General features: G+C 37.8%; 1 protein-coding gene across 1 annotated transcript in view; it reads left to right on the top strand.

Moving 5' to 3' along the window:
* TAFA1 (TAFA chemokine like family member 1) overlaps nucleotides 1-24,310 on the top strand; it is a 486,060-nt gene extending 461,750 nt beyond the window's left edge. Inside the window, exons 4-5 of the mRNA XM_057705999.1 lie at nucleotides 17,580-17,704; nucleotides 23,191-24,310. Of these exons, the coding sequence (XP_057561982.1) occupies nucleotides 17,580-17,704; nucleotides 23,191-23,208 (143 nt within the window). The 3' untranslated portion in view covers nucleotides 23,209-24,310. The remainder of the gene's footprint in view (nucleotides 1-17,579; nucleotides 17,705-23,190) is intronic.
* The last annotated feature ends 1,865 nt before the right edge of the window (nucleotides 24,311-26,175 follow it).

The raw sequence follows: 26,175 nt of genomic DNA, 5'->3' as shown, positions 1-26,175 counted from the left end.
TAGTGATGGAAATATTCTATTCTGCACTGTCCAACATGGTAGCCAAAGCCATATATAGTTCTCAAGCCCTTGAAATGTGCCTATTACAATTGATAGGATACATTTTAATTGCATTTAATTGTAATTAATTTACACCTAAGTAGTCACATGTGGCCAGTGGCTACTATGTTTGACCGTAATGGCAGGGGACATTTTTAGCATCAACTTCAGGTGTCAGATATGTCTTTTCTGTTGACATATATCACTGCCTATTTCATAAACACTGGTACAGCCAAATAAGTTGCCCCAAACTGTGAGCTCTGAACATGGCTTTACTTGCCTGTTTCCAGTTGCCTCCAAAAGCACTAACTCATTTCATTAAAAACTCTGTGAAGGAAGCAGGAGAGGTATTATTCCCATTTTACAGGTCAGTAAAATAGATCTCAGGTCATCAAAGAAACTTGCGCACTGAGACATAGGCTATGGTTTTAACTGTTATACTATTGTGCTTGTTTGTTTTTTCTCCAATAACTTTTGATCACACTATGCATCTGTACTTTTCTGTTTAGAAATACAATTGGAAAGATCAGAATGACCTCTGAACTGAAAGCCCTCTTATAGGGCTTTCAAAATATTAGGCCTGGCAAAATGTTTTTACATGAGTCCTTAAGCTTGCCTTTCTTTTTAGTATGCCTCCACCTTTGAAGCTGTGCCTTAATATTAATTTTAAATAGGCACACGTGTACAAATATACACACACACAAGTCCTTCATTTTCTTGTTTGCACCCCTTCCTTCTCATTTCACCTTTCTCCCACTAATATAGCTTTTCTTGGTTGAAACTTCTTCAGTGGCAAGAAATGAAATTCAACTGATTTAAACAAAAAGTTTACTTTGCTATGAAATAAAAGGCCAAGGCTATGACTGTCTTCAGACATCACTCTCTCCATCCTTCTTCTCTTTCTTCTCTACTGGCCTCAGTTTCAAACAAGCTGTGCTCCAGTAGTAATAAAAATGCTACCAATAGCCCCAGTTTTGTATCTTACCAGATCACCACCTAACAAGGAAAAGAGAGTTATCTTTTTCCCAATAGAATTAGCAAATGAATGTCATTGGTTGACTCAGGTCACAGGCCACCTCTAAACCAATCGTTGTGGCCAATGAGATTTTTCCAGTCTATAATGCTGCATCATAACCCCAAAACTTACTGGCTTAAAACAATAATTGTTTTATTACATTTTATGATTTTATCAGTCAGTAATTTGGGTGGGTCAGCAGGCTGATTCTTCTGTTTCACATGACATTGACAGAGGTCACTGCATGGTATTTAGCTCGTGACTAGACTAGACTGGTCTGGTCCAAAATGGCTCATTTACCTTGGCTTAAAGTGGGTGGCTGGAAGGATGGGTTCAGCTGGAATTATCAACATGGTACCTATGCCCTTTCCAACATGGTAGTTTCAGGGTAGCCGAACTTCTAACCAAATGGTTCAAGACTCCCAGAGAGAGCATTCCAAGAAGCCTGGGTAGAAGCTACAAGACTTTATATGAGCTACCAAATGTCACTTCTGCTGCACTTGGTTGGTCAAGCAGTGTACTAGGGCCATCCCAGGTTCATTAGGAGGGAAACGGTACTTTACTTCTCAAAGAAAGGAGTAGCTAATTTTTTTGCAGCAATCTTTAACCTACAGAGAGGTGGAGTTACCTGATTGGACAAGCCTGGTCATGTGCTATCTCTGTTTCCAAGGGGTGGGGTCAGCTCCATTGGAAACATTGGACTAACACTCTGAGGATAGTAGTTTCCCAAAGTAAAATTAGGGTATTGTTGCCCGTAGACAAGGAAGCAGATGCTAGGTACGTAGAAACAAAGCTGTGTTACAAATTAACGTTGGCATCACCAAACCTGTGCTTCCAATAGGCATTCTGGAATTTAAAAAGTACATAAAATGTTAGGACTGATAAAAGCCTGAGTTTGTATCCTAACTTGTACTATCCATTAGGTTGGGCTAATTACTTAAAATCTGAACCTTACCTTCCTTATCTGTAAAATGTGGATAATAATAGCCTTCCCGGGGTTGCTGCAAGCATTAGCTAGAATACCCTTTATAAAGTACTTAAGATTTGCTCAACAAATGTTATCCCCCAACCCTGCTTTCTTTCCCAATGAAACATCTTCAACTGTAGATGTGAGCTTCTTTTGAAATTAGCACCCCCTTTGAGAGTGACATAGAATATAATAGTCTAGGGAGTTTCAAATGTGTCGAAACCAAGCATTGTTTACAGGCTACATTGGCCATTACTTCCCAAAATCCAGTTCACATTGTTCAGTTTGATCAATAAAAGCAGATACAGGTTGGTCTCTGTTCACGGGAGAGAGTGCCTCTATGCATCTTTGCAGTGACATACTATTTCCTATTTCATCTTCAAAATTCATTTCTCTCAGAATCCTGAGCATCCAAGGCCATCGGTCTTTTAAGGAGTATTGGAGGTCACTCAACCCATCATAATAATGAAATTTTAGGGCTGAATTTAGCTTTTCTCTTTTATTGGTCATCACTAATAAAACTTGCTTGATTAATATTTTTTCCTGGACATTCAGGTACTGGAAGCTGTCTCCCAAATTCAGCCATTAAATGTGTCTTAAAATACCAGACCGATGACTTTTTAGCCTGGTGCTTTTCATCATGGAGACAGGGCTGAAACGGAGCTGTCCTTCAAGAAATGTTAGCCTTGGTTGACACAGTTTTTAATGTGAATGCCAGCTGAAAAACTCAAGCTACTAATATTGCAGCCCTTTCATGGCTTACAGTTTCATTTACTTATTTCTCTCATTAATGTGTCTAGTTCTTGAATGTGATCTAAATAAAAGTAGTCCAGGATTAAAAGCAATCAGTATATTGTAAGGTATCTAAGGACAGCATTAGCTCTTTCTCCCTCCAGCTACTAAAAGAGGCAATAAGAGATGGAGAGACTGAGAGAGACTGTTTCATTGTGTTCCATGTGCAGTGGTCATACCACCGGTGATAAATGAGATCATTTTAGGTAATAACAGACATGACACTAAATAACAATGAATATTAGAGTAATTAGTACTTCTTTTTCAGTTTTTATCTGTCCTTGATGTCTTGAAGGAGAAGAGCTTGGTGCTATTGCATCTTTAACACCTCTCTAAAATTTCCTCTTCGCCAATTTTTTAAAATAGATGGAAGAAATCAGTTTAGGAGGACAGCAATATCTAACTAGATGCAGTAACCTAATGTGGGGAGGGGTACGCTTGTGTTTTTGACCTTATAACAAATGATACCAATTTACCACTTAGACTGAGGAAATAAAGTTCCCTTTTTATATAAATTCATTTCAGTAAAAGAAGGAATACCTAAAAGTGCTACCCTATGGCTTAAAACTCAAGTAGAACTCCCTTCTTCGGTCATGTCCTCCTGCAGTTTCTTGTGTCCTGGCTTCCTGTCTATAAACCGAGGATCCCTAGCTGGTTTTGCAGCCTGGGTGCAGGGAAAGATGTGGAAGCCTGTGGTCATGCGACCTTCAATCAGAGAAGTGATAGAGATGCTGAGCAGACATCCTCCACGCTACCCCTGATGGAGACCTGAATGGAAGGAAATATTTGGCGAAGACAGACTGCTTTCTTCTGCCGAATGAATTAATGCATCCCCAGTGCCATCTACTAAATTGCACTTTCCAAATTTGGAACCATGGCCCAGGAGAAGAAATTCATCTGACAGAGAAACAGTATCACCTAAGATGAGAGAGAGCTTGCTCTGAATCAAGAGTGATCCTTTCCATTATCCTCATGGCATCTTTGATTTGCCACCACATAACTGTTTTTATAAAGCCATTTTACTTAACAAGACCTTGATCAAATTCCTCAGTACCTAAAATACACCAAATCTCACCTTCCCTTGCTCGCTCACAAACACACATGCATTTTTGCTCCAGAAGTGCTCAGTCACCAATGGTTCCCAGAGTATAGCATTCTAACTCACACTTCTGGGTTGTCTGGGTTGTGCACAGCCTTTTTTTGTTCGTTTGTTTGTTAATTTAGTTTAGTTTTGTTTGGCTGTGTTGGGTTTTCATTGCTGCACGCAGTCTTTTTCTAGTTGAGGTGATCAGGGGCTACTCTGTTGTGATGTGCGGGCTTCTCAGGGCGGTAGCTTCTCTTGTTGCAGAGCACGGGCTCTAGAGCACAGGCTCAGTAGTTGTGGCGCCAGGCTTAGTTGCTCCGTGCCGTGTGGAATCTTCCTAGAGCAGGGCTCGAACCTGAGTCCCCTGCATTGGTAGGCAGATTCTTAACCACTGCACCACCAGGGAAGCCCTGTGCACAGCTTTATCTCCACTGAAATTATCCATCTCTACTTTGATCACTTTGCAAATTACTATTCACCCTTCCACATTTATCTTAGACATCACTTTCCCAAACCTTTAATCAGCTCTGGAGAAAGTTGCTTTGGCTAATTCACAATTCTACCCCTTACTAGCTGTGTGAGCATGGGTAAGTCATGTAACCTCCCTTTGATTCAATTTCCTCCTCTCTAAAATGTCAATAATTCTTCACAACTCCCAAATTATATGAGTTGATACATGTATCTATATGTTTCAAGACGTGGAGCTTCTTGGTCTAAACTACACAACAGGAAAGGGCCAATTAGAAGGTTCCTGATGATTGCCTCATAGTTTTGTATCCACTGCGCTGATGCATTTCAGAAATGAATTGAACTTAGGATGCAAGTGTTTTGTGGATTTACATACTGTATGTGCTTTACCTTTCTGAATTGAGGGGGGGCATTGTTCAAGAAAGTTTGTATAATAAGATTCATAATTGAAAGGAGGTAATTTTGGTATATTCCTTCTTATAGAAAGGGGCTCTTATGACCCAACAAAACCCTGTAACACAAAGGCAGTAAACCTTTACTCAAAATTTCATGTTAAGCCATGTTGTTCCAATGGTTGGTTTTTTTTTTGTTTTTTGTTTTTTTTTTGAGAAAAGTTGTCTCAGAAATTGAAATGAAAATGGTTTTTCAGCTTGGTACTTGAGCTAGAGCAACTTAAAAACTCAGAGCATAAGAAAAAAATATTTCTTTAGACCTGCCTTCTCCCCAGAGCACATCAATTCAAAAAAAATTTTCAGACTCTGTCCCAGTGGCTTGGACTCAGATAGACACATTTCAGCCTACTACGGGTAGAAGAGAAAATGATTTTAAATCAACAATAAATAAATATTAGAAGTCTTTGCTTTAGTTGCCCTCTTTCTCTTTTGGTGGCTGATTGTCAGTCCTCTCCCAATTTCTTTCTTTGCTCCAGCAAGCCTCAGAAAATACTTCACCATGAGAGCAATTTCTATATGCGCTTCTCTTCTTGCCCAAACAGTACATCCAAATGAATCTTAATAGTTTAGTAAAATTGAATTTAGCTTCTCTAGACCATAACAGTTAGTATTACTCCATTGTGAGCATATCTGGATTGTAATTAAGAAAATTCAACATTACCACTGACACTGAAATGCTCTGGGAAAATGCCTAATTTACATACAGCTATGCCAGTTCTGTATCTTCCGCATCTGGTGAGTTGTGACGGAAGGTATGATTATGCATGCAAATTGGAGACACACATAATGAGGACAGAAAGCTACTCTCAGGATTGTCTATAGGTCAACTGAATTTCTAAATTCAAATGCCAAAAAAAAAAAAAATCAATTTTTGACCACTGTGAATATTTAGTACCAAGTGGACAGAAATGGCAGAGAGATGGCCTGGGTGCAAACATCTGGGTTCATTCATGCATTCACTCATTCATTCAGTTAGTCCACAAATACTTGTTGAATGCCTTCAGTTTTACCTGCGGTTGCATTAGGTGGTGAGTAATAGAATGCCCAGCTGTAATAGCTTGAGTAATAAGAATTGATTTTTCTTGGATAACAAGAAGTCCAGAGGTTTGGGTCGTTGACATTGGTTTAATGACGTTAAGTGCCAGCAGTGCAGCAATTTTCCTGAACTTTCCTTCATGACTGCCACTGAAGTTGCAGCTGTCATATAAGTATTCAAGACATGAAGTGGGGGGATCAAGGAGCAGGCTAGCAGTGAATTTTGTAGAGCTGGCATCTAGGATGGCCTCAGCTACAAGTCTGATGGTTGGCAGGCTAATTAGTCCACGAGGGCATCAGATAGGATAGCTACTTTCTGCTTCACATGACCTTTCATCATGGTCAGCTCAGGGTTCTAAAGGGCAGCAAACCCCAAGCAAAAGTACTTTCAAGCTTCTTCTTATGTCCTGTTTGCTATCTTCTAATCAGCCAAACAAAGCACATGACCAAACCCAGAGAGAAGGACTGTGGAAATAGACCCCACTTCCTGATGCGAGGAGAGGTAAAGTCACATTTCAGAGGGGTGGATATAGAGGGGGAAGAAGAATGTGCAGCCTCTTCTAAAATTGGAAAATGAAAAGTTAGTATCACCTGACATAAAGAGAAGGTAAACACAAAAAAACAAAAATGAATCAGAATCTCTAAATCACTATTGCTATTCAAGAAAGCTTTCAAACTGCCATGGAAATCACAATCCTCCCCACCTTCGGAGATCCTTAGTTCTCTGACTGGGAAGTACTGTTCTAGTTTCTAGGTTTTGCTGTTGAATTTGGGGAACGCATTACATCCTGCTTCCAATTTAGCTAAACTTAGAGTTTTTCAATTTAGCAAGAAGAGTAGGGGAGATGTGGCTTGAGGCAGTAGAACTATGATTCTGAACTTTTTGCAGCTGGATGCACCGAAAACATTGCCAAATATATATTCCTGGCTTTCTTTGATTTTCTCACTTTCGTAATACCGTCATCGACGTGAACATGATAAGTTGCAAAGTGCCAGTACTGTGAATTTTCCCAGGTGTGTTGACAGTTTCTAAAGGCTCATTCTGTTTGTTTAAATAAAGTTGTTTGATATTTTAGAAATTAAGTATTTAAAAATAAGGACCTTCTATCATCTCTCATTTGCTCATCTACTTTAAAACTCATGTGAAAGCTTTGACATGTTTTTATGTCACTCAGACTGCCTACATTAAGTGATGCTAAGCACAGAGCTGATAGTCTATAGACATTTTCTTATAAATGAAGCTGAGCTTTTCCAAACCATCCCAACAATTCCACCAGAATAACCATGCTAGTTGTGTGGCATTGTGTAAGAGAAAATAAAACACCAATCGTTATCTTCCATTTCTCAAGGGCTTGGTGAGTGAAGGCATATGCCAAAAAGATATTGGGCAGTTCTTGCCAAATTATAAACATAACCAATTATCAAATTATGTTGCCATTTCAGACACATACACACAAATAAAATTAGATTCAAGAGTGCTCTGTGATCAAGGTTTATACATTTCATCCTCACATGAAAGTCAGGTTATGTTTTCTGGAGTTAAATTAATTATAATAAATCAGAAGGCATCAAGGTCTTCCCCAGAGATTGTGTGAGCATAATAGCATTGTAGAGTGTTTTTGTTTTATTTTATCAAGCATCTGTGAGACAGGCATATAAAGCACGAAATGCCACAGGCTCTTCATCTAAGCCTCACTTCTCCCCAAATTTCCATGTTTTCAGTTTTAATTCAATCACCAAGGCATGACATCTGAAAAAAATAAGAGAAACAATGTTTCCCATTCAATTCCCCAGGATTTGGCTTCTAAGGCACTAGGTGAGTTCAGAGTTAGAGACACTTCTCTCCTACTTGCCATCAATTTGTATAGATCTAAAGAGGCCTAAGAGGTTCCGTGTGTCCTGTTCTCTCACCCTTGTCTGAAGTCTCCATCAGCACCAAGAGCGTTTCACTGGGAGTTTGAACTTTCCTTTAATCTAATCCATTTAGAAAATGACTCAATTTATTGACTAAAATTGAGAAAATTGATACCTTTTTATTAGGCTGACAAAAGTCTTTTTCACTGCTGGCATCTGAAATGTGTTTTCTATTTAAATTTTGTTTATATCAATCTTCTCTAGTGGGAGCGAAATTAAAATGAAAGACAATCAGTGTACAACTTTCCCCTTACTGCCAAGATTGTGAGCACTGGTTTTGCAAAGGAATTTGATGCCAAGAATTTTCTGGGAATAATTTAATATTGGGGATTGCTTGCAAAATGGAATCAACCAAAGTAATATGTTAATATATCAATAACTATAAAAGTGATTACCTTACCTATGAAAAGAAAAAAAGGGTACTTAACTAACATTATTTGATTCTGGTAAATCTATAGCCATTCAAGAAAAAACTATGTTATAGAATCTAATAATAACCTCATAAAGTAATTTTTCAAATTGGGAAAATACTGATATACAAATACATTCCTCCAACGAGCCATTTTTTTTGTTGTAAGAACACAGAGAGCTAGGATCTAAAAGGTACGTAGGTGTACAAGTGGGTTGAAAGTTGCTCGTAAATATAATTTTTAAATCTGATTTTCCCTTTGATTTAAAATGTAGAACCATTTTGGAGTTCTTCTCTATACCCACATCAAGGTTAACGCCTTTCCCATTTTGTTGCCATGAATGTAAATGGATCAAATAGAAGTATATCCGCAGGGACACAGAATTCCAAAAGGACAAACATAAATGCATGTCCTATTCTGAAATAGCAAGATTCTTTACACTGAGTTGGCTAAACCTGAGAGACCCATATGCAGCAGGCATATCCCATCCACTGGGGACCTCCAAGAAATATCAGCGCGCACCAAGGACTCCAGTGTAGTGTTTCTGGCTTTGTTTCTGGCTTAGAGCCTTCACTATGCCTAAGCTCTTTAGTCTGTGACATCCCTCTCCGTTGGATTTCTTTGAGGCGGAATTATTCACAAAGAAATTGAGACCTTATTACTATGTCAGGTCACTCTTTTGAGAGTCAGATTGGACTATGAAAGCTGGCAGTTAACTGGGCTCCCTAGCTAAGGAACAGGTGTCTGCACCCTCCAAAAGTCAAAGTTCATATTTCACTAAAATCATTAAGAATGCTAACAAATATTGGAGAAGCTGTGCAGAGAAATGGGTAATTTTGGTGGGAAATATGAGTTAGCATCAATTTTCTGGAGGACAAATTAATGATATATGTCACAAGTACGAAACTTCTTTTACACTTTGACTCAGAAATTCCACTCCTTGGAATTCGTTCTGGGGAAATAAATACTTACAAAGATGTATGTACAAGGTTGTTCATATAAGCATCCTTTCTAATAACAACCAACCAACCAACCAACCCCCCCCAAAAAAGACAATTTAAATTTCTAACAGTTGAGGATTGGTTCAATCAATTAAGGTGCAGCCTTCCTATGAGATATTATGCAGGCATTAAGATAACAGATGAATGGATAAAGAAGATGTGGTACATATATACAATGGAATATTACTCAGCCATTAAAGGGAAAAAACTGGGACACTTGTAGAGACATGGATGACATAGAGACTGTCATACAGAGTAAAGTAAGTCAGAAAGAGAAAAACAAATATCATATATAAAAATCCAATTAAAAATGGGTCTTGGGGGAGAATGGATACATGTATATGTATGGCTGAGTCCCTTTGCCATGCACCTGAAACTCTCACAACATTGTTAATTGGCTATACTCCAATATAAGTTTTTAAAAAATGAGTAAAAGTGAACAGACATTTCACCAAAGAGGATATACAAATGGAAAGTAAGCACATGAAAAGATGTTCAACATCATTAGGCATTAGAGAAAGGAAAATTAAAATCACAATGAGATAGTACTGTGTATCTATTAGAATGAGCATTAGAATTTGGGACATTTGTAGAGACATGGATGGACCTAGAGACTGTCATACAGAGTGAAGTAAGTCAGAAAGAGAAAATATCATATAGTAACGCATATATGCATTACACTTACTATCTACTGTAAACTTCAGGGTTCGTCTTTAACATAGAATGTTAAATTTAAGAACGCAAGGGATGTGCAGTAGGAAATTTGTCTAATAACCACGATTCTTTGTGTTCCTTCTTAACCATATTTTTTATTTTTATTTTTTAAAATTAATTAATTTGTTTATTTATTGGCTGCATGGGGTCTTTGTTGCTCTGCATGGGCTTTCCCTAGTTGCTGAGAGCGGGGGCTACTGTTCATTGCTTCTTATTGCGATGGCTTCTCTTGTAGTGGAGCATGGGCTCTAGTCGTGCGGGCTTCAGTGATTGCAGCACATGGGCTCAGTAGTTGTGACTCGCAGGCTCCGGAGCGCAGGCTCAATAGTTGGGGTGCATGGGCTTAGTTGCTCCGTGGCATGTGGGATTTTCCTAGACCAGGGCTCAAACCCGTGTCCCCTGCATTGGCAGGCAGATTCTTAACCACTGTGCCACCAGGGAAGTCCCTTAACCATGTATTTTAAATTACATACCTACACAAATGCAGCTGAATTTAATTCTAAAATAAAACCATCAATTTAGGGAAAGCAAGACCAACATCCAGCGTTTGAATTATAAGTGGATGCATGAATAGAGTTATCATGTATTGAAAGTGCAAAATAAACCAGAGACTCCAGCCCTAGTGTCCAGGCCACGAAGAGGAGTATTATTGTTGACAGTAATTAGGAGTGCTCCCTTAAATTGGCAAAAAGTCTGAAAATTCTCTCACCAAGCAGACAGCTTTTTTAGAAAGCATTAGGAACTATACCCCTGCATGCTGATAAGACAGCCCATGACCAGTAAAAGAATTCTTTGTTTTGTGTTTTATCTTAAAATTCATGTGAAGTTAGCCTTTTACCTCATAATAAATATGCTTATTTGCTTTAATATGAAACCACTTCGGTTAACTACTTGGTGCTTAAATTACCTCCTCAGTGAGAACTTCTTTCCCGCCATCATCCTGACACTAAATGAGATCCACTTAGTTTCCCTTAAAGCATGTCATATCTTTTTATGTATCGCAATTTGTCAATATATATTATCCCATCATTACATATAGTGTTTCTCTCCCATAAGAGATTGTATGCCACTTTAAGGTAGGATCTCTCTCTCTCTCTCTCTTTTTAGGATTTTGTTTTCAAATCTTTATTGGAGATTAATTGCTTTACGATGTTGTGTTAGTTTCTGCTGTACAACAAAGTGAATCAGCTGTATTTATACATATATTCCCAATATCCCCTACCTATCCCACCCCTCTAGGTCATCACCAAGCATCGAGTTGATCTCCCTGTGCTATTCAGCAGCTTCCCACTAGCCATCCATTTTACATTTGGTAGCGTATATATGTCAATGCTACTCTCTCACTTTGTCCCAGCTTCTCCTTCCCCACTGTGTCCTCAGGTCTTTTCTCTACTTCTGCCTCTTTATTCTTGCCCCATCACTAGGTTCATCAGTACTGTTTTTTCAGACTCCATATATATGCATTAGCATACGGTGTTTGTTTTTCTCTTTCTGGCTTACTTCACTCTGTATGACAGACTCTAAGTCCATCCACCTCACTATAAATAACTCAATTTCATTCCTTTTTATGGCTGAGTAATATTCCATTGTATATATGTGCCACATGTTCTTATCCATTCATCTGTCAATGGACATTTAGGTAGCTTTGTGTCTCTTTTATGTCCAGCACAAGTTAATGAATAGCTTTTGAGTGAATAAAATATAACTTTTGTCTTGAAATACCTTCAAGGAAATCTATCACTCAAGGAGGTTGTACCATACTCACCTTGTGTCTTTAAGTACTGTCCATTTCACAACCCACATCATCACTTACACCCTTACCAAGATAAAATTGCCTCAGTTTGCAAAGCACTAGAATAGAACTTGTAGAAGAGAAGCAATGGTAATCAATCCTATCATCAGCTATTAATTTTATTTATGTCTCTGAAATATATTATAGATCCTACAAGAAGTAGAGTCTAATCAGTGAAAAGCAAATATATGTATCCCAGAACTAGGATAAACTTCCATTTAAAAAAAAAAAAAGGCACTTACTCTCTATACAGATAATTGCATGAATGCATACATAGCTAAATAGAGGACACATGGATAAATAATAGTAATAATTTCCATGTGTTGAGTATAAAGTTTATTAGGTATTATGCTAAGTATCTTATTTCATCTAAAATTCACAATAACCAGTTGTGATTTTCATTAACTCCATTTATAATTCAAGAACCTGAGACTTGAACCAAAGAACTTTCTGAAGCCATTCTACCAGTAAGTGATGGTGTTAAGGTTCAAAGCTGGGTCCCCCTGTTACATACCTAAGAGCTTAGAGTCTTAGCCAGTTCACTAATCCCTCCAAACTGGATCTAGTCCTTAAATGTGAGCTCACAGAAAAGAGGGAGTTTGGAATGTCTGCAGGCAATGTTATTCATTGCCTTTAATTTTCTGTTTGCTTTAATAAAGACAGTCACACACAGGGAGTCGCTGCAGGTCTTTTGAAGAAGAGCATCGTAACAGCTGTTCCAACAACCTGTGCAAAAAGGGAGGCTGGAGAGCTGTCCCGTTCCTCTCATGGAGTTCCAGCCATTGTTTTAAATTGCATGACAGGTTGCACAAAGATGAGCCTGGAAATTTGTCTTGATTGATGTGCTTATAACCTACTTCTGGGAATATGAATGCAGTCATGTGTTCAATCATTTAATTTATGCTCAAACACTCATAAGTCATAGGAGTGAGCTGAGAGTTTGGCATAACATCGAAGAACAACGGTGTATTCACTAACTTTGTGAAGAATTTCCTTTTCTCTTTGGGAAGGATTTTATTCTTTCGAGTAATGAAAATGATGCTGCTGATGCTGATAGTAATAGCTAATATTTATTAAACATTTGCTGAATGCCAGACACTCTGCTAAGTGCTTGGGATGAATTTTCTCATGTGATCCTCATAATCTTTTGATATAGGCACTGTTTGTTTTTTCTTTCTCTTTTTGTTTCATTTTTTAATTCATTTATTTATAAATGGCAAACCTGTCTTGAGCTACTCTGTGCCATTCAAAGATGAATGCAATATGATCTGTACCCTCAAGGAGTTCACTACCTAGTGAGTGGGCAGGCACATGAGCTAATAAGCTAATAATTGGAGTTCAGTGTGGTTAGGATTACAGTTAACATGGTCGACATACTGGCAACAGTGTTTCCTCAGTTGTTCCTAACCTCACTTTCAGCTCTGCTCTGCTTCATGATTCTAGAGCAGGCATCCAAAAATCAAGACCTATCCTTCTCTGTTTGAATGCAGCAGGGCTCATCTGGCATTTTCAGGTGCTTACTTCCCCTTTCTTGCATCTTACACATCACTGCCAAATTCATCTTTCCCAACCTCCCCTGTTACATGTCCTCTGTAAGTTCACAGAATCTAGAATCTTCAATGACTTACCTTAAAATAAAATTAATGTAAAAAAAAAATTTTTAAGCCCAAGCCTCTTGCTTTCAGAAACTTCTACAATCTTACTAAGAGTTTCTCTTTTCCTACTCCCCACTGTGAGTCTGCTCTTCTAGTACATTAATGTAATTACTACTGGAGAAGCACTTTTTGTTCATTGATATCTCTTTACCATAACTCATGCCAAAATGCCAGTAATGCCTATATTGATAAACCCTGAGCTAAGATGTAGGCTCTGAGGGCAGGGAGTATGTCATGTTCATTATTTTATTGCCCTCAGTAAATCAGGTAGTGCTTTGACTATGCAAAGTACCCAGTAAAACGTTTGCTGAACTGCAACTCAAATGTTATCTACTGAAATGATAAAAAGGGGACTGCAGTTCTTAGACAATATGATGCTTCTTTCTATATTTATTAAGTCATTGCTTATTATATCTTGTTCTATTTCCGTGGGAAAATTCCTCAAAGTGAAGAAAAAAAAAAACCCCACCAGGATTACTGCTCCATTTACAATTTATCACTGAAAGATGGATTGACTCTCCTTTTACAGTCTCTCTTCTGCTCAACAGCAATATGACCTGATATAAGGGTGAAATCAGGACTCATGATTAAAGTGGCCTTAGTGATTTTAAGAATCTCTCAAGGAAAGATGAACATTCTTGAAAAAGTTGAAGATCAGATATTTTCCTGAACATGGCACATTCATAGAGAGAATCCCAGAACCCCAGGGTTAAAAGGGACTTTTAAGACCCTTTTTCATAATCACCACAGATAAGAGAGAGTTGGGTTTCACTGCTGATAATTTAATTAACTCAGTTCTTCTAAGGAATAAAAGTTCTTAGAGTAGTTGTGCATCTACCTCATAAGTTTCTTATGGATTCAGAAAGTGATCACTGGTGGAAATTTCTATTAAATTGCTACAACTAATGAAATCAAGCAATGTGTAGCTGAGACTAAGAAGAAATAAGTGAGATCAACTGTCCTTGCCCAAATTATTTTTTAAGTTAATTTTACGAGAAACTGAATTGTTTTGTTTTATGCAAGTGTTTGTGTTGATATGAAATTTATTTTCACTAATCATAGAGCAGAGAGAATTCATTCATCCACTCAGCAGTCAATACATGTTTTTTTAGAGATCTGTGAATTTTGGATGCACAACTAGAATGAGTTAGCACTATCATGATGGAAAGCATGAATTATGTGATTAACCTGGCCTGGATTCTTGTGTTAATTTCTGAACTTTCTACCTGTGTGAGCTTGGCAAAGCTACCTAACCTTTCTGAGCATTAGTTTTTGTATCTAAAAAAATGGGTTCGTAATAATATGTACTTCATAGGGTTACTTTGAAGAGTGAGATAATACATTTAAAAGCATCTAACACAGGCACATAAGAAGCATTCAGAAATGTCAGTTATCTTATTGAACTGACCATTATAATTCAAGCCATTTAAAAATTATTAATATTTATAGTTTTATCATTATAATTATCTCTGTAAGAAAAAATTATTTAAAAACAACTAAATAGCATTAATATTAGCTTATTTTATTAAATCTAATTGATCACTCCTTGTCCAATAATCAGAAGGTTTTCAGTGGCTTCCAAATTGGGAGAAGAGGCAATTTTTAAATCATTTCTTTGTGAATTTTTTAAAGATGTTTCAGGAAATATGAGTTCATGAAAAAACTAGGATGAGGGACTATAGTTTGACCTAGGACATAAAATAATACATAGTAAGATGACAGTGGAATGCACAGATCAGGAACAAGATAGGTCTAATAGCATCTTTAGAAAAGCAACGCCGGAGAAATTAACTAGATTCTAATAAGCCACAGGCTAGTGCCAAGTTCTCAAACTCCATTTACGAGAGGCAACTGTACTATGAATTTTTAGAGAATGTAGGCAGGTCTGAGACATTTTTATTCTTAAAAAGCCTGTTCTCTTCCCCTCCAAGCCAGTGGGTCTTTATAAACTTGAATTAAAAGTGATACTCGGGTTTTGAGATGTATTCCTACTGTCTACATTTTCATTGAGGAGATATTAATGCTTAAGAGAAAGAAGAGAACCTGCTTTGTGAGCTTGCAACAAAGTAGGTCAGCTGTGAGAGGGTAGAGAGCAGCCTAGAGAAGACAGAACAGGGTCCTTCGGTAAAGATGCTGATGTCTGAGCTTATCAGCGATTGTTCATTATTTGTGTCCTCTGTGAAAAAAGAGGGACAAATGCTAAATCAAAGACCATTGGGAAAGGCAGTTTCCCCTCAGAGCTAAGATCAGAGGGTGTCTGTTCTTGATGGTTGAGATGCAGGGCAGCAATATTGAATATTAAGTGTGCTCTAAGGGGACAAGCATGTCAAATGTGATTGGCCTGTTTGTGACTGAGCTCTAGTAGGAAGGAAGCCTCAGACTGAAGGCTCTCAATAAACACTGTCAAACTCTTACTTGTATCTTACGTTACTGAAAGCTTTGACATTTATTTTTGTTCACCTTCAACGCTACATGTTTTTCTTGCTGCCAAAGTATATGCTTCTCTAATTAGTATTGTCACCTGTTAATTCACACAAACAAGGCCTCTTAACTCATGACTAGATTCTTCTTCTATTCCATATCCTGATGCTGAGACCTGCTATTAAAAAGAAAATCATTCAAAACATTCATAATCATTTTGGACCCCATGGAGGACTTGTGTTTTCTGTTATTAGTCTGTGTTTTACCAAAATTATTACACTGTCTTGCATACGGATAGAACTATATGCAAGATTTTACTTCCTTTGCTTGCCTTATCCAATGGAGTTGCATTTTTATGTGATTTGGTCTGATCTACGTATAAGGTGTACGTTAAATACAGGCAAAGGTACCCTTGAAAAAAATCCTTAAATTGACCGTATAATAGAGTAGACATGATTTTGCATACATAACCCTGCAGAGTAATTTTTATTCAAAGGAAAGTTTGAGGAAGACTGGATTCTAAAGGAGGGGAAGTCTGAAATAGGAAAAGTGTAGAAGGAGGAAACCTAAATGCAGATAGATGTCTGGATGTTTAAACCATTCTGCTTCTAAGGTAGCTATCAAATCCCTCTAGTGAATGCTGGGTCGGTAGAGAATTTTAATGTGCTCCTGCTTCCCTGTGATGTGGACTCCATTTCACTTTAATATTAATCCTCTGTGACATTAAGAGATGTCATGTGGGTTCTTTGTTTTCGTGAGAATTAAACCTCATGGTGGAGACAAGGTGGAAATCTGAGGGGTTAGGAGGTGACAAGTTTTTTAGATAAAGAACTAGAGTTCCAGTCCAGTGTAAAGACAGCCATTTGGAAAGTATCACAGAAGAAACACTCACAGACATTTTGAGGATTTTGGAAGATAATGCCCAGGTGGATTTGTTTAAAAAAAAAAAAATCAAACAAAAAAAGCTACTGCCTTGAGGAGCTTCAGAAATGACCAATGCTTGTGCAAAAATAATTTTCACACAAGATGTGGAGCTGCCTGATTTGTACTGAGAGAATCTAGTCTCCAGTTTTATAAAAATCTCATTATCCAAAAAAGTGTGCTATAAATCCATCCTCTCAATTCATTGCCAGTTTCCTAATGTCATCATCCTCAATATCATCCTGAAAAGTAGGGCTATTTTATCAGAGGGTCAAGTTTTAAAAGTTTCACTCATATCACCTCAAATATATTGAAAGGAAACCACAGCTCATATCAAATATACTTTGACTATAAACAAATGGCTTCATTTATTATGACTGTTGGTTTTAAATTTGCAAGTTCTCTTTTGTACTTTTGGTCTATTCATTTTTTCTTTTTTGGCGAGCCTTTGAAATTCTCAAAGGCCCTAGGCTGGGAGATAAATCCTAATGCTGGGTGGATAAAGTGGCCTTTCTGAAAAGAATAGCTCACTCAGTCATTCTGAAGAACATTTAGCCCTTTGTCCTTTCACTGAAATGAAAGTACCAGGTCCTTGATCTACAAACCTAACACAAAAGTTTCTCCAAAAAGTAAATATCCCCATTCTGTATGTTTTCATCATACAGAGAGATTGTGGACAAAATGTAGCTTGATGAAGCCAGATGGCATTATTATATCTGCATTTTAAGATGTTTAAGTTAAAATCTCATTCTTCTTAATACAGTATTCTTAGCTAATCATGAAAGGTTAAAAAGGACCTAATGTGTTTCAAAGAGCATTAATATCTGCAGAAGGACACAGCCTCATGCCCAGGTTGTTTGGATGAATTGCAGACACACTTGTTTCCTGTCTTTGTACAGCCTCCATAGTGATTGGGAAATGGTGGTGTGAGATGGAGCCTTGTCTAGAAGGAGAAGAGTGTAAGACACTCCCTGATAATTCCGGATGGATGTGTGCTACAGGCAATAAAATCAAGACCACAAGAGTAAGTTCATTTTTTCCAAATGTCTCATGCATATTACAAACCGTACTGTTTGCCTTTGTGTTGTATTTACAAACAGCACCCAGAGAAGCTTTGAACAGGAGAGAAAGAAGCCTTTTCCCCAATAGAAACTATTCTTAACTGCTCAGATCAGTGTCTGTCCATCAAAGAGAAGTCAGAGATTGAACTTGATTTTTCCATACTGAGCAGTTTAGCATTTCTCTTACTGACTCATAAATAAAGCTAGGTTGCCATAGCCAAAGGGAAGAGGAGCAGTGAGGCAGTTATTTGGAAAATGCATCCGACATCTATGGTGCTCAGAATAGATAATAAAATAAAGGTCTTGCCTAATTCATCCAGATAGTTTGCTGAAAAGTTCTGCATAAGTACAACCATCTTCTAAAGGTCCTTTAATGGAATATTTTGATGCTCTTTTAGAGAAGTGAAAGGTTTTTCCCATTCAAACAATCATTCCTTGCTTTGTGTGGTTAGATCAGGAGTTGGCTTCAAAATATGTAACAACCTGTATGAAGCTACACAACCCATCAGAATTGGTGTCATGATGCTGGAACAGGTTGGAGAAGCCCAGTTAGGTCACCCATTGACCCTATAGATACTGGTGCATAGGGGAGTCTGGAAGTTCTAATGGGGGTGTGGTGGGGGAGGTTCCTGAGGGCACTTAAGACAGTAACTATTTATTCACTAGTACAAAAGTGTATCAATATTTTAACAGCCAGTATGGTGATATGTACATGTACCACATGAATATCAGCCCTGTTGTATGTGTATGTGTCCTGAGTATTGGGTATTTTTTAAAAGCAAGCTCTACGGTTACAAATTCCAATATGTTGAACTTGCAGGCTTCCAAAAGGGTGACCCAAATTTAAAAGGGCATCTCTGATTCCAGCTCCTGTGTTATGAGTCTTAATTTGGTCTTTCTTCTCGGAATTGTCTTCTCAAGAAATAAAATTGGTTCTTGCATCTTTGTGATGCAGAAAATATAACACTTTACGAAATTTTTTCATACATAAAATAAGTGGAGGTTCTGTGTGTCAAATTTAGTTGCCTGTATTGACCACGTTAGCCAGTAAATGGCTATACCTCCCTGGCTTGCAGCCAGGAGGGATGTCTGAATCACCCCAGCTTGTTAACATGCAAATCACATGTGCCAAGAGGCTCAGCCTGGATTATCGTATTTCATTTCAATGAAACACCTACAGAAGAGAGTATTCAAAACTGAGTCCAGTTCATGCCACTTACCCCCAGAAGTCATCTTAATTAGCTGGTAGAGTATGGATTTCTGGTTTCCTTTTGGTTACATTTTGCCTGAAGATGACTTTATCAGATAATTTGAAGATACCCTCACAAATTAGTTTTAAGCTGCTCTGAAATTTGGCCAGTATGATTGGAACCCAGTCACCACTGTTTTAAACACATTGCTGACATATTCCCTGCCAAATCTCCATTCCCTATTCCAGATGATAAGCAGTCACCCTTTATGGATAGTAAACCCTGCTCTAATAGTGCCTCTAGTCTTGAAACTCTGTAAAGACCAATAATGCAAGTCAAAATATTTCAGGATTTCGATATGGGAAATTCTAAAAGTACCAATGAGGAGACTCTGGCCGGTAGAAAATAAACAAACAAAACACAGAAATTGTTAATGCTACTTATTTGTGACCCATATCACTTGCTTTTATTTGGCCTTTGTAGAGTATATTTTAAAAGCATCAGGCGTGTTATAATACATCCTGGACATTCTTGGGCATCACCAAAGTATGGTGTGGGATCTGATCATGGTAATAGAAGCTGGTCCACGTTTATGTTCACTATGCCCCTGGGTGGGCTGAACACAATCCAGACGATTGAGTGTGTAAGAGAAGTAAATATCCTTACAGCCAGTTTAAAAGCAGAGGATGTACCTGTTCTGATGTGTGCATCTATTTCAGGCAAGGAAATAAGAGAGTCCTCTACAGCCATGTGTGCGGCACATCAGTCACTGAGAATTCTCAAGTCTGTCTTTAGAGAGGGAAAAAGAAGACACTAGAAAAAGCTGAATTTTTTAAACTTTAAGAAAGCCCACACACCAACTGACTTATATTTTCTTCCCCCTTCCTTACAAAGAAATTCACAATGAAGTAAGCACTTTTAAACACAAAAAGCACGAGTTAAGTCTGGATGACACATACAGGAGCTCCATTCTGTATAAATAGCCAACACCAGTCCTTCGATCATATGCGCCCCAAATAGGTTTTTTATGAATTTTTCTAGTATGCCCTGTGTATTTTTCCCCATCAGAGTATAAATATGCCTACACACTCCAAATGTTGACTCTAGCAATGTAACTTTTAAAAACAATTTAATTCACAGATGTACTTTAATTATGAATCATATGTTTTCATTGTTAAAAGGTAATCTTTAGGGTAAAAAATTCAAGTTCTTATTGAAGTGAAAGGAAGAATAAAGAAAATCACCTCTTTTGTTCTTATGTGTAAGATTGATTGAAAGAGTTCTTTCTCTCAGAAAAAGACAAAAACAAAAAACTGAAGAAACATACCCAGATTGCTAATGGCAACTGGGAGTTTCCTTCACATTGCTGTTTTTTAAAAGTAACTTCAGTGTAAAGAAATTTGCAAGCAAGATTCCTGGGACTTCATTCTTTTTCTCTATATAGGTTTTTTTCTAAAACCTCGCTATTATATGGGTTACTTCCCAACTAATCATCCTAAGCCAAAATTCTCGGCATTCTTTGAAATGTAGATAAACAAAAGATGGTTCAAAGTGTGGTCTAATTTAAATTTTTATGATGCTCATTTTTTAGGGAGGGTGGAGAGTAGAAATTCAGTGTTTCATTTAAACAACCAGACGCCCTAGAATGTGGACTAGCCAGGGTAACAAGCCACAATCATAAGGAAAACCTTGAGGAATTGGATCTAGGTGACAATAAAACTCAGAAGGAAGGAGAAAAGATAAGTAGCATTAAGCCAAGTCTTCCCTTTCAGGAGATTTGAAAGAATAAATCATAGGGAAAGAGGAAGCTTTCTGAATGCCACCCTGTAAAGCAGTCATGCATTAGAGGTGTTCCAAAAACCCAGCCTGGGGTACAATAAAACTGGTAACAGATACCTTCTGGGGAGAAGTTTGGTACATCTGGTGAAGTTTCTTGGCTAAATTTTAACCCTGCTCCTGCTTGATCCTTGCTTCAATTGTTTTATTAAATTGCTTTGTTGGAAGTTTGTAACAAGACTGACTTAGACATTGACTAGAGATCTTTCCCCCTCTGCGGTTTTAGATACCCGTTAATCTCTTTTCTTTAAACTGATATATTAAAAACATAAGTTTGAAAGATGGGGAGGCTATATTCCATGCATTCAGGAACAAATCGAATATGTTGTGTATTCAGAAACAATGACTTCATTTAGAAAGCCAGACTTCCTCTTAGAAGAAATAAGCTGTTTGACAGTGCTGTGATAATTTATGTGTAAAAGGTGAACTTTGCTTGTTTGGGAACAGGAAGAGGAAAGGAATAAAATGAGGAGAAAACCAAAGTCACCAGGGAAGGAAAATTAGCAGATTAAAATACCAGAATATAAGCTGTTCTAATAGCTGGGGATATATCAAGCAGCTTTGGATTTCTGTCAACCCAATATGTTAGTGTCTTTCACACTAGCAAGGAAATGAACAGTTAGTACACAATGTAGAATCAAGTTTTATTCCCCAAAAGAGTAAGTTACAGACCTCAGATTACACACCTAACTGCAATAGCCATCTTGTCAGATTTGATATTCTCTGTGACTCGCCCAACACAATTCACCACAATCATTTGTCCATAGCCCTCTGGGCCCATGCTCCTAATGGCTACCCTGACTTTGCGTATCTCTACCTATTCAAATCACTCAGATGCTTTTTATATTACTGAAAAGTAAAGTACCAGCTTTGACATATTCCAGCTCCTTCCCTCAAAATTCCACCAGGTCTGAAATGTTCTGAGAGCCTTTACAATCTCTATCTCTAGTCTATTTGTTTTACTAAAAGTAAAAAGGTGTGTGTGTAGGGGCGGGGGACAGAGAGAGAGAGAGGGAGGGATGGTGGGGAGGAGGGGAGGCCAGGGTGGGGGAGGGGGGTGGTAGTTAGAGACTGCATGAAGGAAGAGTAAACCATCTTCTTAAAGAATAAACTATGCTGTCACAATTGCCCCTGGATCCAAGTGCACTCATTCATTTCTTTAACTAATAAATAATGTTAAGCCTCTGTTATCTAAAATTAAAGTCTTGGGGATGTGATGGTGGACATGATATGACCCCTGGTCTTTCATGGAGCATAGGGCCTAAGGTTTGGTGGAATGGAGCAGGGGCAGGGTCGGAACAGATAAAAGAAAGGTGACTCCAGTTCAGTTTTGGAAATGTCACTTTTTCTCTCAGTGAAAAAGAAGACAATGAAAACAAAATGTGATAAACACCACTAGACGGTTAGGAAACCAAGGTTTGGAAGGATCTGTTATTTATATGGAAAGAATAAAAAAATAAATATGTAAAGATTTCTCATACATTCTGCCCCTGGCCCAACCAACTTTTGAAAGCAGATGTGTGTGACTGTTCCTACCTAACCCTGAAAATTTAAATGGACTTCACTCCTGGCCTCAGAATTCTCAGTTTCTAAAACTATAAAGAATTAAGAGATGAGGAAGAAAAATGCCTTAATTCCTGGAACTCTAAAGTAGAACCTTCAACTCTGTTAGAACCATCATTCATGCTCTAAACCAGTGATTCTTTGTTCATGCATCCTTCTGAATATAAGAGTCTTGGGACCATATTTGAATAGATTAAATGGCATCGATAGTTATAGGAGTATGCCCTTGATTGCCCTTGAGCACTTTGTCGTTGTTTGAGTGAAACAGTTCCTCACCTTTCAAAGGTCTCTTTCCTCAACAAATGTGATCTGACCTTGGCAATGAATTCACCTTATGCCACCCCTTGGCATCTTACAAGAGACCAACATGAAAAGACCATGGAATTTCCTACTCATGAAATTCTCATCAGACAGACCTGGGAATGACTGTATAATGTGCAGAAAGAGCCCAGTGCAAATGAAAACACAGCGGCCCTTGTTCAAAAATTACTAATAATTTGAAGACGGCAACCACAGGTCATTAAACAAAGTATGGGTCCCTTTTCAACAAAGGGCTCCCTGCAACTACATAGGTTGCATGCCCACAGCTCCAGTCCTGTCTAGGCACTGCTTCAAAAGTCTGTCTCCTCAATTGTGGCAAAATTAACTGAATGAACTGATAAAAATATGGTGGCCTGTCCATGTGCTTTGGTCACTGTTTAAGAACTACTGCTCTAGATTTGAACATGTTTTACTTCACTTGAAAGAAGCAGTATCCTAAAAATTCAGTGTGTCCTCATTTTCTGCCTAATCACCTTTCTTTGTGCCTTCATTTCGTTCTTTTCTGCCTGAAATTTCTTTCTTTCTTTCTTTGGTTTCAGATTCACCCAAGAACCTAACAGAAGCATTTGTTAGAGTAATAAAGGAAAACCTACTCTGCGGAAAATACATTTTAAGATTTTAAAACGTCTTATATATTAGAAGCCAAATGGATTTCTTATTTGCACTTTGACTGATTACCAGATAATCACAAGTGCTTTTACTGTGTGTCATGAAGTCTCCGAGAGTGAGAAGACACAGAGTTTTTGGCAACACCATGGAAAGTGGGTTAAGGAAAAAAAGGGTTTTCTCAATGGGAATTTTTGGGATTACGAAGAACGATCAACTGTCTTCTAATTTGGATCTATAGTTACTTTGTACCATTTGAAATATATGTATATATATAATATTTTGAAATATTATATATTCTCTTCAAAAAATGAACTGTACCACAGTTTGAGGCGGCTGGTGTACCTCTTTGAGTTTTGGATGTTTTGTTTTGTTTTGTCGTCATTTCTTTTTCTATCGGCAAGGAACACATGTGCCCTTCTGAGAGGTCAGCATGGCACTCACACTGGAAGGCCAGCTACAGGTGGACTCCTGGAATCTGAGGCCTCAAAATGATACTGAGTCAAGAGCTTCCTTCTGTTTCTACCAGATGCCCAAGGAAGCACATCGTCCTGTTTTACTGTTTTCTACCCTGTGCAATATTAGCATGCAAGCTTGGCTTACGTAACCATACTTTATATTCAATTGATATATAATAACCGTTCTAACCTCTTCCAGGAAAATATTTTTAGAACTACTAGCTTTTCCACAGATAAGAAAAATGAGGATTCTTGAGGGAGCCACTCCACCATGCTATTAAGACTCTGGCAAAGTGATGGTCAAATATGGATTCCCTGCATTAAGTTCTGTAAATACAATGTCTTAAGGCTTTGTGTAGCTGTCCTGCAGAAATGTCCTCTGATTAAATCCAAAGTCTGACATCATTAATTACATGTTGCTGTAGCAACAGGTCTTATCATGGCACCTCTGTCTATGTTTGATTTGCTTTTCCCAAGAGTATTCAGATCTCTTCTGGTGAGATGGGAAGACCATTAAAGCAATTAGGTTTCAGAATGATCTGTGTGACCAAAGTTTGGACAGCCCTATTAAAGTGGTAAATAACTTCTTTCTAAATCTACTTGTCCTCTTCATTTGCCATTTATTTTTCCTCAATCAACTTTAGCCAAATGCAGAGAACATCCACTCAGTGACATGTAGTCCACCAGAATTTTTTGCATGAAGTCACTGCTGCCATCATGACCAATATTTCCAACTCTAAGCATTTGAAAACTAGAAATTCATTACTATTCAGTGTTCTCAGCAAGCAAGATGAACTGTCAAACCCTATTCTTGGGCTTCCATAGTAATCACTTGGACGATACACATTGGGCTCACCTTCCAAAGGATAAATTTGTGTCCATCTTCTTTTTTTTGAGAGTTACTGAGCTGATGCTTATAAGAAGGAAATATCTACTTAAATGCTAGTTTATCTGGTAGAACGTAATAGTACTATACATTCCTGTTACTTATCCTATCATATTGCAAGTGTATTTGTTTTTTCGCCAAAACCTTTCCTCTGGAATACATGTTATTAGAGGCCGTTACTAGATCAGCAGCACGGCGGGTCTCCGAGTGTGGATTTTTTAAGTTAAACGTCAGGTAAAATCAAGAGGCTCCTTCATCTCTACCAATTTACCTTGAAGTCTGATTGAGTATATAAGCACTCTAACCAGGTGGGTTTGTTCTGCAACTTGAATGCCTATAAAAGCACCCAAAAATGGAAATGAAATCCTTATTGCAAAATCTGAGCTTCCTAAATACTTTCACAAGTATTTTCCAGAAGGTAGCATAGAATTAATACCAACAAATCAGAATTCCTTGAAATTTTTGGTCCATATCCGTGTACCAAGTAATATATTAGAAATTGATTTTCATCTGTAAATTTTGGAGTGAAAATTGAAATCATAAACCCAAAGAATTGTCTAGAACAGTACATCCCAAAATATGGAGCAGAAATGTCTATAATATATTGGGGAAATTTTTTTCAACCAAATAAAATAGAAATATTTACTGAGGGATTGTCCAAACCTTTAATACACCAGAAGATACTATGTGTCTTCAAGAAAGACTAAAACAGGGGGAGCCAAGTAAAAGGCTTCCAAAATCCAGGTATGTTGAGGGCTCCTTGACTAATGGAGTGCTCGTTCCCTGACCAATGGGATGCTGCAAGAAATTTTTTCTGTGTAAGGTTATATCCACTGCATTGTCACATCTTCAATTTTTTGAGAGAACTGGAAGTCTGGATTTTTACATAAAATCTAACATTCTCAAATAAAATGAATCAAAGTGAGATTATTTCCGTTAAAAAAAAAAACAAAACTCTGCAAGCATTATTGTTGCCCAAAATGTCCTGACCATGTGGCCTTTTCTATGAGATTAGTGTTTTCTGGAATACCCTTTGAAAAGTATTGGTCCTGAATAAAAATCCAATGAGAAGCAAAAAGGATATTCTCTTTTCTATGGCCTCACACATACAGACCATTCTCATGATTCACAATATGTGGGGCTCACAGCTTTTTCTATTCTGAGCCAGAGCCTGTAAGTCAATAAAGGAGCTGGTCTAGAGGTCCAGGTCTGTTAGTTCATCTCCTGTTGGTGGCTTAATGCAGTAGCTTCCTTGTGGAAGACCTGGTAGAAGTGAGAAGGGGAAAAAAAGATCACATCAGAATCAAACAACCATCCAAGAAAACAATGCAAATATTTGTAAATGTCATCAAACTCAGTTTCAGTTTATCCAAGTCCCTTACCAAAATGTGTGAACCATCAACTTGTGTTTAAATTTAACTTGCACCAGTTGGGGGAATTTTTAGTAGCTACCATCTGCCTATTGAATCTGAATGTATATGGTTTAAAAACTTATATCACATATTTCTGGTTAATAAAGAGCTCAGTGTGGTATGACTAATATTGATTTTGAGCTTTTGCATCAAGTACGATGA

Source organism: Hippopotamus amphibius, chromosome 13 (assembly GCF_030028045.1).
Source record: "Hippopotamus amphibius kiboko isolate mHipAmp2 chromosome 13, mHipAmp2.hap2, whole genome shotgun sequence".
In the NCBI taxonomy this organism is placed as follows: domain Eukaryota; kingdom Metazoa; phylum Chordata; class Mammalia; order Artiodactyla; family Hippopotamidae; genus Hippopotamus; species Hippopotamus amphibius.
The sequence above is the reverse complement of the archived record's forward strand: the minus strand, read 5'-3'. Positions and strand labels throughout refer to the sequence as shown.